Consider the following 20,067-nt stretch of genomic DNA (forward strand, 5'->3'; position numbering starts at 1 on the left):
ACATACGGCCTGTAACATACAGGCTTACTTGTCAGCCCAACTCGCTCCCACGGTCCCCGCGCGCGAGCTCTCGGCCTGAGTTCGCTCAAAACCGCTCAAAAAAAAAAAAGAGTTCGCTAAAAAAAAAGGGCTCTCGGCCTGAGTGTCTGACCTAGACGTCGGCGCTGGAAACCACGACCGCGGCAAGTATGAAAAAACCGTAAAGTTAGTTTGGCAAAAGCAACACCGTGTCTTATACTCTTATGGCCTTGGACTCGCCGTTTGAATTATATACGCTGCATTGCTGCCGGGAGGGAGTTCGACTGTTCCAGTCTGGTAGCATGCCACTAACTTTGTGATTTCAAGCTCCTTCTGAGCAGAAAAACAAGCGAACACATCTCTGCGATTCCAGCTATACGTGTCCACTAGCGTTCTTCTGGCACTGCCCGTGCGGGCCCTCGACCACATGACCATGAAAGACCGTCATTTTCCAAGACTTAAGCCGTCAATCAATGGATGCTCTGTTCAAAGTCCAAACTCTCAAGATCCGCCGGCCCAGTCTTTCGAAGGTGCTCATAAGGATACAGTGTGCTTGTGTGTTCATAGGGTTGAGTGAACGCGCGTGTTATGAGCGTCTGCGGTTGTACTGTGTTCCTAAAAAAAAAAAGAGTTGCAGGAGCATTTTGCATGATATTCCAGGCACAACAAGACACTCGTCGTGCGTTATCAACTTATCATAGTCTTCATAGATAGCCCAGCTTAACTCATCTCATAAAACCTAGAGTGAAAAAGAAGAAGTTCAGATCCAGAGTCGTTGCAGAGGGTGGCGGTTTGCTTTTGCGGTTGCGACTTGTTTTGTCGGCTGTGCTTTGTTATACTCGTAGTCAAGGTTTTCGTATGGCTTCTTTTAAATAAGCTGCGCATTGTGCGGTTTTCGACTCGGTTTCCCTTATAAACGGAACCACTCTATTCTTCTTAATAAATTGCAGGAGCACTCTGACGTCTTGACGAGGTTGGTCAAAAAAGATCCAGAGTCATGACTCGTATCACCAGAGGTCCAGACTGCAGCCTACCGAGTCCAGATGTATGAACCAAACGCGCGCTGGCAGAATGAACCCTGTAAAGGTAGACAACGAAACTCCATCGAGGTTTCCAGTGGTCTGTTCCGGATGATTTGAGGAAACCCAATCCTGGTGCGTATAGATATCATGAATCGATGATGATGCGCTGGATCGACACGACGACACCACATGTGCACGGTAGGACGCATATCTTTCTTTCGCTGACCCAAGCACTGGGCATGGCAGCAGGAAGGTGGGTGTCGACCCAATCCTGGCTACATCGCAAGGCCTTTTAATTCATCCTGCAACTAGAAACAAGACTCTGCCAATCTACAAAAAGCAGATGCGTCGTCCTCCATCCTAAATTCGGTTTCTGAGACAGTAATCTGGAATGAACTGAAGAGTAGTTTAACTGTAAAACAAAAAATGTCTTGCTGTAACGAGCAGGAAGTATGTACTTTTAGTACTGCCAGCAAGAAGATCGAGCTCATAACATTATAATTACAACTTACAATGGTTACAGGCGAATCAAGAAGACATCGAAACTGAGATAATTAACCCACGACAACCAAATACAAACTAGGCGTATACGACGGAGCTGGCAATCCGTCTGCGAACGGGCCTGGGCCTGGGCTGGGCTAGTATCCGGGCCCGACCCGGTTGACGAGGGCGAGGGCGTTGCTGGTGACCTGCGCGACCTCGACGACCTTGCTCCGGATGGCGGCGCGCGTGCCGGCGTCGGCGCCGCGGGACGACGACGACGACGAGAGCCCGTCCAGGCAGGTGTTCTCGTCGGTGAGCGCCGCGCTGCACCACGTCTGCACGTTGCTCAGGTGCCACCTGAACCCCGCCGAGCCGGCCCGGCCCAGCCCGGAGCCCAGCTCCCGCGCCGCGTCCCGGAGGTGGCCCACGCTGTCCGCCATGTTCTCCATGCAGTCGCCCGCCGGGCCCTTCGCGGGGCCCCCGCCGGCGACGCCGCGAAGCCGGCCCACGTACGCCGACGCCGACCGGGCCCGGTCCGCGCTCACGGACAGGGCCGCGCGGGCCAGCTCCCGCGGGCTCCGCGGCGGCGGCTTGCTGAAGGAGGACAGGCTCTGCACGCACACCGACGGGTACTGCGTCGCGCGGCACGACTTGCGGATGAAGTCCGTGGCGGCCGTCGCGCCGCCGCCCTTCGCTGGTGATGAAGAGGAAGCCGCCGCGGCCGCGAAGGCCAGGAGCAGCGCGGCGAGGAGGATGCGAGCGCCGGAGCCAGCCATTATTGAGCTGCTCCAATGCGGAGTACAGACTACAGAGACACAGTGGTGTGGGAGTGTGGGCTGGCTGGCTGGCTCGTGTTTGTTGCTTGATTGATTTGTTTTGGAATCACCAACAACATGTGTGTCTTTATATAAGGAAATATTTTCCCTTTCTTTTCAGTTTGGGCCTGCATGGATAAAGACATTTGCATGTGAATGAAGAAGAAAATTTCTGGAATGGTCCTGTAGTTTGGTGTGAATTGAATGTGTGATTGAACCACTTGTCATGGTTCAATATTTGGCTATTTAATGATAAATTGTATTCAGATATTATTTTCAATGAATTCCTACATTTATTTGGAAAAACATATCGCGTGCCAATAGGGGTGACCTTTGGGTTAATGTTTTAAAACTTCAACTATAAATATACGTACAACTATTTGAAGTACATACTTTTTATACCATAAGTTCTTTTACTATTATAGGCACATTATAAGTGAAAGTGAAAATTGTACTCAAAGTCACGCATCCAAGACTACCAATAAGATAAAAAAGCAAACGATTCATTGGAACTAAACTTTTGATTCTTTTCAATATGTATTAGTATAATTCAATGTTGAAAAAAGTGATCTCCCATTTATGATGCCTAAGTAATGCTTTTTTCATGTTGTAATTCTACAATTTTATTGCACAATTAGTATAAGTTCGGAATCTGAGAGTTTGATTACTACTCCCTCCGTCCAACAAAAGATGTATCAAATTTGTCAAAATTTGAATGTATGTAGACAGAACTTTGTGTATAGATGCATTCAAATTTAATCAAAATTGAGACATCCTTTGTTGAATGGAGGAAGTAGTATAAATTCCCTACAACACTGGCATCTATTGGTTGCAGATTTAAACTGAAAGATGGAGAGGCCCCTACCGACGGCCTCCTATAGGCAAGCGTGCGATCAAATATTAGTACTCCTTCCGTCCCAAAATAAGTGATATGAAATTATATATATTCTTATAAAAATTCACATCACTTATTTTAAAACGGGAGGAGCACATCTTCTTATAAACTGACTCAAGATAAAACTAAACATCTTGTAGAAATGAATCGAAGGAGTAAAAACAAACCATATTATTCTCCATGACGATGCTGCGAAATCTTGGGTGGAGGCAGAAAAGGATAAAGACAGAACCATGCAAATGATCAAATATACTTTGAACTACCTTGAAAAAAATACGCTACGTTGGATATGGCCTAATGTTTGGTCCACACTCACGCTCTCATTGTGGGTTGGATCGACAACACCTAACGATGTTTCTTCATTTTTCAACCCTCTTTTACACGTCACTCAATTCCTCCTCGATCCCCTTTTAGGCCGTGTCAGTTAACAATCAATTGAATCTATCAAGTACTGCCCCGTACGTACCCTGCTCAACCCTTTTGCTGACTTTCGCTGACACTGCTCTGCAGATCGGGAAACAGATAATGAAGTGCAATAATGGTCGCCGGCCAGCCTCTTGAAAATGATAAACAGAAGAGGAAAGAGACCTATTGGGTGCCCTGTCTAGCTATAGTGTCTGAACCAACGCAGTTGCAAGCAAAAACAATGCCCCGTTTCAGACTTGCACGACCTTAGCCTTGTACATGATCCGTTGTAACACGGGCTGGGCACGTGCAAGTTTCAGTGTCAATGCCTACGGTGGCTATCTGTTACTACTAATTGCATATTAGGACGTGAGCCTAACTCTCCCTGATCAGCTGCCAAACCTGCCAATTAAGCAGGCGCCAGCAATTTGACCCCTTAAATGCATGTACGACCACGTAAACTGGGTCGCTTTAGGCCGCCAGCGGCGTGGATTCTCTGATTTAAGTCACCTGACTTTGTGACAAGATGATTTAAGTCAGAAAATACTTGCGCTAGATGTACTTTGTGACAAGATGATTTAAGTCAGAGAATACTTGCGCTAGATGTACCGTATGTTGGAGCTTGCCGAGGCAGGGCACAAACTGAAGCTAATCTTGTCAGCCAAAGTCTAGTTTGGAAGCTATACTAGCTAAGGAAGCGATTATATGTGCGCACTGAATTCATTTTCGTTTTCTTTATTCTTTACCCCGTGAAGACCTCCTACAGTCCTCGTTGATCCCATTCCAAGGCCGAATTAAGACAAATGTATATAGGACGCCCAAATATCTCAACATTAGTTCAGTCAATTGAGTTCGAATGTGTAGAAAACATATAAAGTGAAAGCGATTTTTGTAAGGAGCGAAGCTAATACTAGCGTTGATGCATGGCTGCACGTTGCGATGTGGCCATGTTGGAGAATACAATCCAAATTTCTAGAGTGTTCTCAATATTACAAAAAAAAAGACATTACTATGGAATACTCTAGAATGTGAAATAAATAAAAGTAGAAATCTTCTAGTATTTAGATATATATGAGGATTTTTGAGGTAGAGCCACTCACGTCAAAGCAAGTCTTGAATCTGGGCGGATATGTCACTCACGTTGAAACAAGACCGTTGTGATTCCGGACGAATCCGCTCACGTTAAATCACAACTTAAACGCACTAAGTACTTAGAAATAACTAGGCCTAACCGGAAGACTTATATGAACAAAGTACTAATATATTGATTTATGAATACTAGTACAAAGAAAACATACACACCTTACTCTTGCTCACACCTTGTTCTCCACCTTCTTCACCTCCTTGTTCTCTACTACTAGGCATGAGGCAATGGCCTCTATTTACAGGGTTACATGGCCATTGGATCTTTGACATGTGTCAAGATCATAGCCATTGATACAAGTATCTAAAACCTTCCACACACTTTTACCTAAATATCTAGCTACTAGAAGGTTCCCTATTTTAAATTTATTTATCTCCTATTCTAGAGTATTCCAAAACTTGTAAACAAATCCTCATACATATCTAAATACTAGAAGGTTTCTACTTTTATTTATTTCACATTCTAGAGTATTCCACGATAATATCTTCTTTTTTTAAATATTGAGAACACTCTAAAAGTTTGCATTAAATTACGACATGTGTACTAAAGCAGGCCATCGTACACAAAGTAGACACACGAGATATATATCACTGAGCTCGGAACGTAACATAGAGGAGCTCATGCAGAGGCTGCGGCGTCGAGGCTCGAGTCCCCTCGGCGCAGTCTCCGGCGTCCTTCCTTCGCCCAGCTGCCTTCCTTTGTTTTTTCCAAGAAAAGAAAAAAAGCTCAGCTACAATCAGGCCCGTAGACTCGTTGGTTGGGCTTGCGCACGCGCTCCGGTGGGCGCGGGGGGCTTCTGGCCCAATTTCTCGCTCCTGGTGGGACAGTCCACAGCATTACGGCATTAGTAGTAGTAGCTCAAATGTGTAGTGCTCGGTACAAGCTTAAGCCAAGAGCCCAAGAGTAGCACCACCAGCTCGCTCGCCACCTCCACCCGCTCGACGAAGCACCCAGACACGGCCACTCTCGCGGCACGATGTGGAGCCGTGGCCTTACGCGCCTTCTTCTGCAAGCCCTGGCCGTCGCCGGCGCCTGCATGTCCGCGGCGGTTGCACAGGAGCAGGCCACGGCGGCGGCGTCGGGCGTGCCGCCGTGCGCGTCCAAGCTCGCGCCGTGCGGGGCGTACCTGAAGGACACGACGGGCGCCGAGCCGCCGGCGTCGTGCTGCGACCCGCTCAAGGAGGTGGCGACGACCGAGGCGGCGTGCATGTGCGCCGTGCTCGCCGACACGGCCGCGCTGCAGGCGCTCGGCGTCGCGCCGGAGCAAGGCATGGGCCTCGCCCTGCGCTGCGGCGTCAACACCGACGCCTCCACCTGCGCCAAGTACACCGCCGCCGCCGGTGCAGGTACGTTAAACTAATTGAGCTGACTAGCTGAGCCTCTCACTACTCATTGCTCGCTCGCTGGCTGCCGATCGGCAGGAGATCGGGCTCCGTGCCCGTTTCGTGTTTGCTTAATCCTAGCGTGGCAGTGGCAGTAGGCACGCACGTACGTCCAAAGCTCTGACAGCAGTCGTTGGATCAGATCAAGGTGGCTTATTCCTGACTAAAAAAAGTTCGTCCTTTGTTTCTTGCTTGCCGCCCCAAACAGTGTCGTTTCCTCCTCCTAAAGCTTGCAATGTTTTTTTTTCCTTTTATTCTCTTTGTTCCTTCAATTTCTAGCTTGACCGTCAATTTCTAGAGCTGCACTCTGCAGTTAGCATGCACCATGCAGTAAGAAACAGCCAGCTTGCTGCACAAGCGTTGCCTGCAGAGAACACGGTGTCTAATTTTAGATCTTCGTCAGATCAGAACCATAACGATTTTGGATCTTTTTTCACGTCATTGCCATATTCAAGCAGTTAACTGACGGCGTGCTGATCGATCACCGGTGGTTTTAATCCTTCTTGCAGGTGCGGCCACTGCAGGTAGTACTAGTACTGCCGCTTCTTCAGCATCCACGGGAACTGCTGCTTCTACGGGTACGTACACCTCTGCTTCAGACAACATTATTTCTGTCTTTTCAAGAATCTAGAAAAAGATGTTGTCTTGTCAAAGACAAAAAGCCACTTGGTACTACTTCACTGGCAGTGCTTCCTTTTTTACCAACTGACCAATAGTACACTGGAGTGTTAGCAGCGGCGACCCTTTTTGGCAATAAAATGGATCGCTGCATCCGTTTCGTAAAAAAAAAAGAAGAAGCGCTACCTGGATAACACAGATCTGTACCAGTATTTATACTACAACAGTATGAATTGCTGGCCTGGACATATCTTTCTGAACCCATCCACAAACTTAACTAAATTTTTATTGCTTGTGACTGATCCTTACGTGCTTCTGCAGCGGCCATGCCAACGACCAGCGGAGGCACCGGGCATCACATGAGTTTGATGGCTGCACGTTCCTTGATAGTAGGCTTCAGTTTCATCTGGTTGATGATTGTGGCTTAGTATGAGCTCCCTACAATTACACTGTTATGCAATTTTGTACCATGCAATAAATATGTACCTATCTTGTTATTTTGTTCAATGAACTTCACAACTTGTGCCTGTGTACATGGCAAATCTCTGAATGGATGCCATTTTCTAGCTTGCCATTTCGAGTCTAGTGCAATGAAAAACATGTTTTGCGCGTGTTTTATTCGAAACTACGGAGTACTTCAGAACTGCAAATGAGTACTGAAAAAAGCAATGCAAGTGACTAGCTAGAACTTGAACGAGACAATGACCGCCTAATTTGTCTCATGGTGTCATGTTTTGGTACAATAGTTTCAATCAAGTGAGCAACAACAGAACACAAATTAGTCGCGTTAATCCGTAACACTTTCCTGTATACATTGTTCTATTTATTCATCAGAATCACTCCCTTCGTTTTTTATGTTGATGGTGGTGATGTTTGGACCTGCTCTTCTCCTTCTCCTCCCTCTCTCTGTTGCTGTCATTTTTTCTCTTTTCTCCTCTCTGGTGCTTAGATGTGGATTGGAACTCATCTGAGGATTTAGATCTAAAAAATAGCGGTTTTTCTGGACCATGAACTCGGCGTTTCCACTCTTCCACTGGTACATCTAGACTTGATGAGTTGTCTCGCCTACCTGATGGAGGAGTCGTCAGGTACGGGCCAGGCTCATCCATCCTCGAACCAATGGCCCCTCGTCCCCGCTTCACCCTAGCAAACACACAAGAACACATCTTTAGTGAACCCGGAGCAGAGAGATGGTCCAATGATACAATTGGAAAATGCATCAACGAAGAAATTTCTTTTTAAGATGATGAAGACATTGTCAGCCCACGAATATAAGCAGTAACAGATAAACATGAGATGCCACATTTCAGTCTACGCAGGAATTTTATCAGTGTCTAATGTAATGCATCGATGTTTTTAGCGATTAAACGATGGATGTCGTAACTAACCTTGAACGAAGAAACTCTTCGATTTCATTATCGCCAAGCCCATCCTCCCGGTCCACATAAGAACTACCATCTGAATCCCTCGATGAAGAAGACATAGCATATGATCTGTCTTGCTCAATCTTAGAGGCGCAAAGTTCGTCTCTTGAGTCATCCTTGCGTTCTTCGGATCTCAACTGCATACGACCATTAATTCTGCTTTTCGTCTTAGACTCCAGCTCCAGTTCCTTCTTCCTGGCACGCCACATCTCATCAACCTCCACAACTCGATTTGCTGTAGACAAAAAAAATGTCCACAGTAGATAAGTATTTGCACATATAGGTGAGTTCCCACCAAAAGATCATCTCTCAAATGGAAGTTTATCTATCGTAGGGAGGCCTAGCATTCTAGTTAGTCAATCAGATTAGCAAAGAATTGAGTCTAAACTACCACAACTACAGTCCATGTCATAAAGAGTAAATCGAAAAAAAAAGCGAGGGACTAACCGACCTTGTTGAACCCCGAGAACTGTGGCGGCAAGGAACCGAGAATTGGGGCGGTGCCTGACATTAGGTTTCTGCAGATAGGCCAGCACGCCTTCCTTGTCCGCCTGCAGCGGCGCTGCCGCGCCTCCTCGAGGAGCAACGCCGCGATGCGATTCTCGGTCCCCAAATCCATCTCCCCTGTCCGCGGCCGCAAAGGCGCTGCTGTAGGGAGGAGGAGGGGCAGCCTCAATGCCCGTTCGGGCCTCGGTGATAGCGGCGGCGCACGTGGTAGCCGCCGCCGGGGATGGATTTGACGCGCCTAGAATTCCGGTGCCAATTGGGGAGGAATCGGACGCGTCTCCTCCAGAAATCTTCGACTTGTTCGTCCCTTCTCTTTTGTTTTGGTTTGGACCGCACCCCGATTCCTATTGGGCTTCCACTCCCGAATCCAACTCGTATTGGGCCGTGATACTGAATTTTGGTCAGTATGGGCCTTCACTGGCCCATTTGTCCGAGCCACGTTTCATCATTCGAGGCTAACGTGTCCCAGTCCTGCACCGCGCAACCCACGAGAGAGTTCTCCATTCCCTCAAAAAAGAAAACGAGAGAGTTCTCCATCGCCGGAGCCTCTGGAGAAACGAATCCGCGTGGAGAATCCCCAAATCTCTGCCGATGCGGCCGCCATCGCCGCCGCGGCCGCTGGCCTTCCCGACCCTGGACTCCCTGGCGGCGTACCTCAAGCCGCGCCTTCCAGGCCCCGCGCTCGCCTCCTGGGGCACGGCGCCGGGGACGAAGAACCTCCTTAACCTCTTCCTCGAGCTCTCCTGCGGCGACTGCACGCTCCTCCCCGCCGCCGCCTCCTCCCCTCCCGCGGCTCTCGTCGTGCGCGCCGTCCACGTGGCCACCGTCCGCATCCGCAACCGCCGGGGCGCGCTGCTCGTCGAGACCCGCCAGCTGCTCTCCGACGGCACGCTCCGCCGCCGGGGGCCCCGGCCGCTGTCCGAGAAGATGCGCCCGGGGGAAACCCCTGAGGCCGCCGCCGCCCGCGCCGTCCGCGAGGAGCTCGGCGAGCTCGTCCGTGTCCGGATCTTGGGCCCGGAGGCGGAGCCGCGGCGCGTGGAGGAGCGGGATTCCGCGTCCTACCCTGGCCTCCCCGCCAGGTACGTGCTGCACGCGGTGGACGCCGAGGTGGTCGAGGGCGTCCCCGAGGACGGGGAGTTCGACACGGAGGAGGCCGGCGAGGGCGAGGGCCACGACGGCGGAGGCGTGGCCATCACCGTGAAGCGCCACTACTGGGCATGGATCGACGACCAGGAGGACCACAGGGACGCCGGCGCGCCGGCCGCCGAGGCCGAGGCCGTCGCTGCGCAGTAGAAAAACGTCTCCCGTGCTCGCACGAACAATTTGGTGTCATTTCGCTATAATCGGGGGGCTTTTGCCCCTGATCATCTTCGCTATAATGTAGTGCTAGTACTTGTATTTAGTTCTCATTTTCGGTGAAATTTCAGAACACTCTGTCAATTCAGTAGGTACTGACTGAAAGATTGGCCTTTGGGTTAAACTATCCGGGTGACACGCGAATTCAAGCCAAAATCAAGTACACGTGAATTCAGCAGGATCCAAACATGGTGTCATTCAAGTGCAAACACCAACCAGCTGTGTCCGTTCTGTGTGGCCATGGTTGAATTCAGAGCAAAGTACAAACACCTCGTCCATGAATCGTTGCTGATTGTAGTATGGTTTTGCACCGTTGCCTTAACTGAAGAATCTGCAATTGTTCCTGTTTCTGTTGCAGGCTTGCGTAGCATAGTACTGTACCAGTAAATTCATGAGAACGACATGTCGTCAAAAGGTTCGCGAATTCGACCACCCCAAAAACTTTTCGACTTTGGGAACCGGGAGCCACACGGGCACACGGCTGCCATGTAGATAGACCACATTTTCCTTTTGGACAGTCAAACACGTCTGTTCGTCTTCTTCCTATACTGGTGTGGCGTCCAAAATACTGTTGGCCTCTCTCCATTTGGACATCCGGCATAGTACCTTTCTTTATAAAGGAAGTAGAGGATTTTCTGTATAAAGCAACATAAAAAGATGATTTGAATTGTTCTTAGTCAACCAATCACAGCTATCTGACCAAAGAGATAACGGGTACGCAAGCCTGCTTGACGTCCATCGCTCTCCATCCGCTGGCGCCATCAGGATTCTGCCAGCGATGCTGGCTGAGATCCAAGCACAATTTGCGGTGTGTTTTTGAGCCACTTGAAGCCACACGCCCATGATCCGTCCATTTTCTCATCAGGGAGGGGTCCGATCTCATCTCGGCGGAATTAACCCGGTCCTGATTCCAGATCTCCGGCGCCGGCGGCTCATGTGCGCCTTCCGTCTCCTGCACATGCTTTGCGGAACTAAAGCTGGAGTAATTAACATGGTGGCCGTGAGGAATCAGACGGAGTTTAAGGGCGAGACCACGCGAGATCTCGTTGTGTCTCGGAACTTAAAAAAAAAGGAAGAAGAATGCAAGATCTGTCCTTTTCGGCCCACTAACCGACCGTGTGATCTACGTGGGGAAACCGTTTGTTAATTGAGGACGATGGTGGGAGCTACAGAAGAACAGGGACGTGGTTTTCGGATTCTTAATCCAGCCGCGCGCTGTTTTGTAATGGATTCAGTCCACACACTGATGATTATCTCACGTGTTTTTCCCGTTAGAAAACGCACACATGTTTTTCTTTCAAGGAAAGAGAGATATCATCAGACCACACCGAAAGTACCTCCGTTCCTAAACGTAAGGAATTCTGATTTTGTCTTGATTCAAACTTTCTTAAGTTTGAACAAGCTTATAGAAAAATGTATCGACTCTAGAATATCAAACGAGTATATTATGAAAATATATACCATAAGGATTTAATAAAACTAATTTACAGTCGTAAATGTTGGAATATTTTCCTATAAACTTAGTCAAAGTTTAAAGTTTGACTTAAAACACAACTCGGACTTAATACATTTAGGAACAGAGGGAGTGTCTTCCAATAAGCTAATAGTCACATGCATGCTACAAGACTAGCTACAAGTGTACGATGTACACTCATTATTGTATGCGTTGTGGTTGCGCAAATAATGTACATCGATTCTTTTATGCGTTATAGTTGCGCAAAAAAGGGTGTGCGCTCCTTAATGACAGGGCGGCCGCAGGAGAAAATCGGCCACACTTGCATCATCCCATCTTTCATTTTTCAACTCACTACAACAAAATAGTCTTGTACGCAACAATTTGTTTATACATACAGAACATTTGTCTCATGGTGTGTCAAAAATTATGCAAAAACATCACAACATACTTTTTATATATATACAACAAATATCTATCGATTGCAACATAAATTTGAGAGAAATGCCGCAACATGGGAGTCAAAATATGCAGCAAGACTAAAACAACTTTGTAGGCACGATCAGTCTTTGCAACAGATGCCCAAAATCATTGCAGCATGTCTTCTGTGTGTATGCAACAAAACATGTACGAGCTTGCGACATGTCAAACTAACCTTTGCAACATTGAAAAAACTCAGATTACCAACTTCGAAATCCAACACTTTTTTGAAACCAACCTCACCACCTTGGGTACTCACGTGACAAATCCAATGAACAGAGACCTCTCATAAGAGCTAGATCTAAGTCTCCGAGTACCTGACCACCCTAGACCCATTCCTCGTGATCATAGGATCGATGGGGTGAACTCAAGATCCACCATGAGCCATCCATGGTGCTTGGGAGAGGGCATTGCGCAACGATGTGGGACGCGGAGACGCTCGTAGGAGGTGCTACATGCAAGAGGATGTCGGAAGGAGATGCTACATGCAAGAAGAGAACTTGGAGAAGGTGCTGCATCTTAGGACGAGAGCGACACAGGCACGCGGGGTGTGCGAGATGCTGTGATCAATTGGTTCGCTTGATCGGACGCACGCTATGCAGGCATAGAAGACGTACACTGCGATTAGCCAGCCCAAATAGATTGTAACAAAAAAAAATGCACGGAGCTTACGGAATGTGCAGCCGCCCATGTTACACATGTTTTCAATCAAGTGCATTTACTCGCTCAAATATAAATGAATAGTTTCTCCGTCCACAAATAAGTGTACATATGGGAATTTCAAGACAAATTATGAAGTAAGTAGAACATGCATTGGGAACATGACAACCACCATCTCTCTCCTTTCTAATTTTTTCACCTCCAATGAGCTAAGTGCATGGAAAAATATTATTGGATTTGATTTCCGTGTGATGAGAGAGAAGCAATTTTTTACTCTAAAGTACTTTGCAAATAGAGAAGTATACTATTTATGGACAAATTTTGAAGTTAATTAAAGAGTAAATTTCACAAAACCACACATATTGGGTCAGGCTTTTCACGAAGGCACCAGTTTTGCTAATTTGCCCGAAAAACCACACGTTTTCGGTCATCATGTACCAACAAGCCCAAAATGATGTGTTTACGCAATTTGACGGTTTTTCTTACAAGCCGGGTCCACCTATCAGGTGACACGTCGGACAAACACGACCCGACCCGATAGCCCGTTAAACCAGATAGCCATTTATTCTTTTTTTTCCTTTATCCTCTCTATTTTCTCCCTTCTTCTCCTCCTGCTCCGTCCGGCCGCCGCCGCCCTGGCTGCATGGGCTGCTGGCAGCCCGCGGGTGACGTCCCCCTGTGTGCTGCTCTTGGGCGCGGTGTTCGTCGGCACCTGCCGCTCTACTTCGCGGGCGTGTGGGTGGCGCGGCGATTACAACAACGACGCCATGCGGATGGGGCTCGCGATGGTTCGCGGGCCTGTGATGGAACGTGTCGAGGAGCTACTCATGCCGCTCTACTTCGCGTCCAGCGGGCTCAAGACGGACATCGCCACCTTCTTCAGTGGAGGAGGGAGGGGTGCTCGGGGTGGTGGTGCTGGTCATCGGGACGTCGTGCGCATAGAAGCCCGGAACGTTCGGGGTGGTGGTGCTGGTCATCGACCCAACAATTAAGCCCTATCAATCGCGGCAGTGGAGTTGGCCAGCAATTAGGAAACTACTTAATCGCGGCAGTGGAGTTGCCCAGCAATTAGGAAACTACTCGGTCGCGGCATGATTTCCAATCACAGCTAAAATCAATCAATTTGATTAGGCAACTATCAATTAAAACATGTTTCCTAATCGTAACTGCAATTTTAGGCAACTAGCAATCAATGGTTATTTCCTAATTGTTCCCGAGTCATCATGGTGTAAGCGGCAGGGTCGGGGGAGCACCGAGGCGGAGGTGCCAGGGGAGAAGAAAGAAGAGGGATACAGAGGGGGAGAAAGAGAGCACCCGGGGAGGAGATAGGAGAGGCGGCAGGGGGAGGATATGGATAAGCGGCAATGGAGTTGGCCGAACGGAGGCGACGGCGTGGTCCGCGACGGGACACCGGCGAGATGGCGCCAGTACGCCCTCTGTCGGGCGTGAAGCAGGGGAGGACGGGGAACAGAAGGGAGAAGAACCGAGAGTCCCGGTGCGTAGCGAGAGAAAGGGAGAGTCCCGGGCGTGCAGCAGTGACGCAGGCATAACGGGCTATCGGGTCGGGTCTTTTTTGTCCGATGTGTCACCTGACAGGTGGACCCGGCTTGTAAGGAAAACTGTCAAATTACCTAAACACATCATTTTGGGCTTGTTGGTACATTGTGACTGAAAACGTGTGGTTTTTCGGGCAACTTAGCAAAACCGGTACCTTCTTGAGAAGCCTGACCCAATATGTGTGGTTTTGTGAAATTTACTCTTAATTAAAATTACACTTATTTGTGTACGGAGGGAACAAGTGTAATACTCCCTCCAATCCAAATTAATTGTCTCAAATTTGCCTAAATATGGATGTATTTATGCAGCGTCTAGATACATGTAATATTTTGACAATTAATATGGATCAAAGGGAGTAACTCATTTTTCAGTTTTAGTCATAAGTAAGTCTTTCTAAGAAAACCATCACTTGAGAATTTGCTTTAAAACCATAAAGTTCGACGGGATACTTGACGATGAGTTTGTTGGGTAATTATCTTTTGCCCCGCACCGGAAGCCATCGATGAAGAAGAAGCAAGAGAAGCACGTGTCTTCCCCAGCTAGTTGCCAAAGTTAATCGGCATGTTACGTTTTATCTTAACTAGTTAGGTGCCCGCGCGTTGCTATGGAATCTCAAATAACAGCGTATATGATGTTGCCAGTTTGTCTTGATGAATGTTAGTTCTTTATTTGTTGTGTGCACCATAGGTACGAGACAATAACAGAACCAAATTTGGACGTTCTTTTCCCTGGTAATCAAATTAATGATGAAAAATACAACGAAGAACATTCACTAAGAAAGCCAAAGTGTGATCTTGACTACCGCTGTAGCATCAAAACATGTACACTGCTCTTTTGGAGATGATATATCATCTGTCGGGGGGATGACCCCAGGTAGGATCATGGCGACACAACTCTAACCGAGATGACGGAGGCAAGGCCGGCATAGTTATATATGCTGGCATTGTAAAGTCAAACTAACACTAAACCAGCATCCCAGGCGTATGCCGGCATGACTATTTTGTCTTATGAGTTTGTAGGATAAGGACGAGCACCTTGATCTTGGTGATAGCCGAGATCTCTCAACGGTCTTATCCTGACCACGCGGTGCAAAGTAAAGCAGCGCCATCATCATCTCAGGAAAAGCGATCAGCACCTACGTACCGATGCCAGGCAACTGCAGAGAGGAAGCACCGAAAGAAAATCTCTAACGGAAGCCGGCAGAGGATAGCAATACTTTCTGCAGGGTGCCAGGAAAAAGTAAAGTTGTCTTGTCCCCTACGATGCCACCTGGAGGGAACCAAGCCGCGTGCCCGGCGGGGCCCAAAGAAGATGACGTTAGACTCGGTCCACATGTCAGTGTTACATGGGCGGCTTATAAATAGAACCTTACCCCTCTGTAGAAAGGAGGGTTGCACTTAGACCTTTAGGATTTCTCCTCCTCCTCCTCCTCCTTCTGCTTCTTCTTCTTCTTCTTCTTCTTCTTCTTCTTCTTCTTCTTCAAGAATACACCTCAAGGAGCGCCATTGTAGAGCTTCTCTATCTCGGCTAATACAACAAAGCAGGAGTAGGAGTTTTACCTCGGCAAGAGGGCTCCGAACCTGGGTAAATCCGTGTGTGCTTGTGCAACTTCTGTGTGTTTCTCTTCACGTGCTCCCTCCTCTGGATCCTCCATCGTCCATCGGCCCCAAGTTAAGCCATCCTATGGCATCTGCCGTGACACCACCACGACATCATCCATTTAAATTAAGAGTACAAGTGGACTGCCACCATTTTAATTAAGCCAAAGTGTGATCTTACTACCACTGTAGCATCAAAACATGTACATGTGTTGAGAAAACAATGCCTTCGATGAACCATCAAATAGACCGGCAAGCTTTCTTTCAGAAACAGATGCAGGAGTCAGCATGAAAATTACCGTGCTGCAGAGGTTGGACGTATAGATGCTCACCAACCTTGGATGCCTCTAGCCTTTAGGCCACATGAGTTAGTTAGTATCGTGCAAGATTAAAAGATGTAGGTAAGAAGCATATTCCAAACAAGAAAAAGCTAACAGAAGAAATACATTGGACTGTGGAACGATTTATCTCTAAATAGACATCACACATGAATCATGAATGGTAGCAAAGCTGTAAAAGAGAGTAAACTAAACAATCTGTGGAATTTCATGTGATGATTTTAATATAGTTCAACATTCTGGACCAAGTAACGGTATTATGGCTAGCTGGCATGTTTTTTCTTACAAATAGCAAGGAAACATGGACAATCTAGAGCATGCTATTTTAAGAAGCAGATGCTTCCCTCCGTTTTTCTCACATAGTGAAAAGATATATGACGGCATACTACAATTTATGGTTAGTTTAAGTCACAAAGAGATGTGATTAATTAAGAAAGATGGGGAATATAGTGGGGTACCTCATTTTCGACAAAGCTGCCATACACTTGTTTATTAGACAAAGAACTCCATTTATCTGATGTGAATTTTAGTCAGCAATTATATACTCCCTCCGTCCCATATTAAGTGACTTTCTATTACATGTATCTAGACGCTTTTTAGGTATAGATACATTCATATTTGGGCAAATTGAATAAAAAAAAACGTAACCAAGCTGTTGCAACCTTGGCTTGTTTACGGAAATGATTTAATAAGGGCACCATAACTGGTAGACCATAGTTATTATTACAGTATAACATCGCAAAGCCTTGTTTACCTGAACACAATGCCAGAGCATGGGAACATCAACTTTAGCAATCACAACTCCATTCTTCAACTTGAAAACATATGCCAGCTTCTGATATATCTAACAGAAATACATGAATATGGTTAGACATGAAAGAAATAATGATTTTGCTTGCAAATTGAAGCTACAGCCATCAACTGTATCTTACAAATTGAAGCTACAGCCATCAACTAACCAGAGCATCGATCCAAGTACACTGATCTAATTGTGCCCTTGCAGCTACAAGTAAATTGTACTCCCTCTGATCCTAAATTCTTGTCTCAAGTTTGCCCAAACATGGATGTATCTATTCTTAAAAAGCGTCTAGATACATGTAATATTTCGACAACAATTTACGATCGGAGGGAGTACTTAAGATATATTGTACACTGGTCTAATTATGTCATTTCAACTTTTGTTCTGTTTGTTAAGTAAACAACCAGATGTTTTGTACTTGTGATTAAGATCACCAACCCCATCAACACAAATAGGGAAATCATGCATCCCCCTGTAACTCTTCCATGTGTATTTGGTTGGTTTCTATACATCCCCTGTAACTCTTCGCTGTGTAATGTTGGAGCTTCTCCTACAGTTTTCGGTCAAGAAAACACAAATAGAGAAGTTGTAAGTCTATAAAGCAATGCAGCTAACATTACATCTTCCGAAGCAAATAACTTGAAACCAAATCAAAAGAAAAGGCTTACAAATATATGCATTTGATCTTGATAAAGCTGATTGCAGTATTAAACTTACGAGTTCAACATCGTAAAGGGGAAAGCAGAGTGCAATAAAAACTGCAATAAGATGATGCATGTATCAGGCATAACCACCAACTGACCGTGCAATTCTTTTTGCAATCACTAAGATATCATAAATTTTGTTGGATGCATGTTTATCGAATAAGTATTAGCAGAACTACACAATCATATATTTGAAAAATCCACATGGTCTAACATTAAATTAGGAGAAAAGGAAAATGTACCTTTAATGATAAGCCCACATCTTGTTCTTGGGTTCCATGTGATCTCTAGTTGTATCTAGTAACTCTCTTGTCCTCCCCTTTGCTCCCATGAGCCCTTCATCTCCTTGAAACTTAAGTAGCAAGGAACCTTCAGCATCTTAAGAAAACTTCCAGTACCCTGCAAATTGTAGCGTTCAGGACAATTAACAACCCTCAGGCGAGGCGGTGGTCCCCTGCAAAAGAGAAATAATGTGGAATTGAATTTGAATCACCGCTGGACTTGGATCGATGAGCAGCAAAGCATCCCGCATTTGGTCCTGACGGGCAAGTTGACGCTAGAGTCGCACGCGCAGCGGAAAAAAATGATAAATATTTGGGAGAACACAGAGAGAAGGGTCCTCGCCGAGGAGACTGACGGTACCAGGAGGCGACGGACGGGTGATGAAGTCGTTGAGATCGGACGCCTGCAGCGCCGGCGAGAACCTGCTGGACGACATCGCCGGCCGGGCTGGTGGCGTGTTCCGGTTGATCCCGCCGCTTACCATCTTTTTGCCATCGGCGGCGGCTTGGAAGTCGTAGCGCACGCAGGGCGAGGGGCGTCGCCGTGGCCAGGGGATGGGTGGCAGCGAGGTCGGGGTCGCAACGGAGGCCCTCATGCCACCAAGAAGCGGGAGGTGGAGGAACAGGGAGGAGGAAGGGGCGACCCAGAGGAGCAGGGAGCAAGGGGTGGGTGCTCCGGGAGGAGGCGGCGGTGGTCGGAGATCTGACGAGGTCCATGCGGAACACGGGGATGGGCGGCGTGCCAGGGTAGGGGAGGAGCGCCTGCGTGCTGCAGGGGAAGGTGAAGGTGTGGGCGGCGGCGATGGGGCGATGGGAGGGAATGGGTTATGGGTGGGGTGAGATGGTTTGGTCGAGGGCTGAGGAGAGCGATCTGGGTGGGCGCCTGGGCGGTGGTATCGATGTAATTTCATTTAAATGATGGACGTACGAGCCTACCAGTCTACCACGGACGCAACTGCAAATTAAGTAGCAGTAAAGAATCACCAATCACCACATCACCGTGCACACGGCTGTCAATTCTATGTTCCACACGATACGACGGGCAGAGTACAAAAAGCGAGGACGATCAATTGGACGAGGGCTCTCCCTTCGGCGGGGCCTACGGGCCAGTTTCTCGGGGCACATCTCGAGTGCGTGTCGCGTCGCGCCAGTGTTTATTAGGACCCAGAGAAGGAGAATAAATAAGCGGCCATGAGACCCCACGCCCATTTCTGTATTTCCTTTTTTACTCTCACGTCCAGCTTACCCGCGCCAGGTCACCCGTACCTGTCGAGTTACACCACTTGGGGCCCAGATGTCAGTTAGAGGGCGTCGACCTGCGCGCAGCAATCCGGCCCGAATCACCGGCCCGAGTGTTCTGCGGTTCTGCCAGGAATATTTCTCATTGTGCCCCCGATGCAATTCGTAAATGGCTTGTTTGATTTTGAGGAAGGCGCTTGTATCGGCAACCATGCTCCATCCGTTTAAAAATATACTTCGCCGTCCCAGATCAAGTGTACTCAAATTTGTCCAAATTTACATGTATCTATATCTAAAAAGCGTTTACATGCATGTAATATTTCGATACTTAATATGAGACGGAGGGAGCAGTAGTAAGTCGCACAATTTTTATTTAATTTCAAACATTCTAGACTTTGGTCGGTCTTACATTTATCAAACCTACAATTTAAAAATAATAAACTAATCATTCAAAAAAATCATTTCGTGATAGATCTCGTGATTTTTGTTTCACATTCTAAATTTTGTTGAATTTTTGTATAAACTTGATCAAACTTTAACCAAAATTTTCTATGTGTAAGAAGATGTGCACCCAGCCAGCACTGAGCTCCCTGTCACCATGTCATTGTTTTACATAACTACTCCGTATTTAAATGTTGCAAAGCTGCCTTATCTAGAAGCGAAACAATTTTAAATCTGAAAAGTTAATTTAAAAAGTATGCATATCGGCAAGTTTTAAAGTTATCAACGAGAATAACTAAACCAAGCTTACCTGAAAAATGATTTGAACCATGCATTGGAGATAAGGCGATTAAGAAAAACAAAGCGTGCTTACCGGAGAAAAAGACCCAGAGGCGAGAAGACAAGGAGAACTCACCGACCGTTTTCTGCATTCCGTAGAACACAGAAA

The 20,067-nt window shown here is 47.1% G+C and overlaps 3 protein-coding genes, 1 long non-coding RNA gene and 1 pseudogene across 8 annotated transcripts; 2 read left to right on the forward strand and 3 right to left on the reverse strand.

The window, feature by feature from the left end:
- Positions 1-1,447: 1,447 nt before the first annotated feature.
- Positions 1,448-2,416, reverse strand: LOC100832312 (21 kDa protein). Its single transcript, XM_003563503.4, has one exon. The coding sequence runs from the start codon at positions 2,297-2,299 to the stop codon at positions 1,679-1,681; it is 621 nt and encodes a 206-aa protein (XP_003563551.1). The 5' UTR covers positions 2,300-2,416; the 3' UTR covers positions 1,448-1,678.
- A 2,925-nt stretch (positions 2,417-5,341) lies between these two features.
- LOC100834975 (lipid transfer-like protein VAS) lies at positions 5,342-7,354 on the forward strand. The gene is made up of 3 exons (XM_003560497.4): positions 5,342-6,128; positions 6,674-6,742; positions 7,104-7,354. Exons 1-3 carry the CDS (start codon positions 5,759-5,761, stop codon positions 7,208-7,210), a joined length of 546 nt encoding a protein of 181 aa, XP_003560545.1. The 5' UTR covers positions 5,342-5,758; the 3' UTR covers positions 7,211-7,354.
- Positions 7,355-7,471: 117 nt separating this feature from the next.
- LOC100835284 lies at positions 7,472-9,230 on the reverse strand (annotated as a pseudogene).
- Positions 9,231-9,269: 39 nt separating this feature from the next.
- Positions 9,270-10,244, forward strand: LOC100835592. Its single transcript, XM_003560498.4, has one exon. The coding sequence runs from the start codon at positions 9,305-9,307 to the stop codon at positions 10,004-10,006; it is 702 nt and encodes a 233-aa protein (XP_003560546.1). The 5' UTR covers positions 9,270-9,304; the 3' UTR covers positions 10,007-10,244.
- Positions 10,245-15,274: 5,030 nt separating this feature from the next.
- On the reverse strand, positions 15,275-19,317 carry LOC104581508. 5 transcript variants are annotated; one of them, XR_002961611.1, is made up of 8 exons: positions 18,152-18,271; positions 17,901-18,057; positions 17,623-17,712; positions 17,393-17,504; positions 16,910-16,999; positions 16,117-16,169; positions 15,592-15,909; positions 15,275-15,488 (listed from the first exon to the last, which is right to left on the reverse strand). It is a non-coding gene; the product is annotated as an uncharacterized LOC104581508 (long non-coding RNA). The 5 variants fall into 5 exon arrangements; XR_002961612.1 differs by lacking the exon at positions 17,623-17,712 and adding an exon at positions 18,301-19,317 and having other exon boundaries at positions 15,276-15,488; positions 18,152-18,196; XR_729479.3 differs by lacking the exons at positions 17,623-17,712; positions 18,152-18,271 and adding an exon at positions 18,301-19,317 and having other exon boundaries at positions 15,276-15,488; positions 17,901-18,112.
- Between the last annotated feature and the right edge of the window lie 750 nt (positions 19,318-20,067).

Source organism: Brachypodium distachyon, chromosome 1 (assembly GCF_000005505.3).
Source record: "Brachypodium distachyon strain Bd21 chromosome 1, Brachypodium_distachyon_v3.0, whole genome shotgun sequence".
Lineage (NCBI taxonomy): Eukaryota > Viridiplantae > Streptophyta > Magnoliopsida > Poales > Poaceae > Brachypodium > Brachypodium distachyon.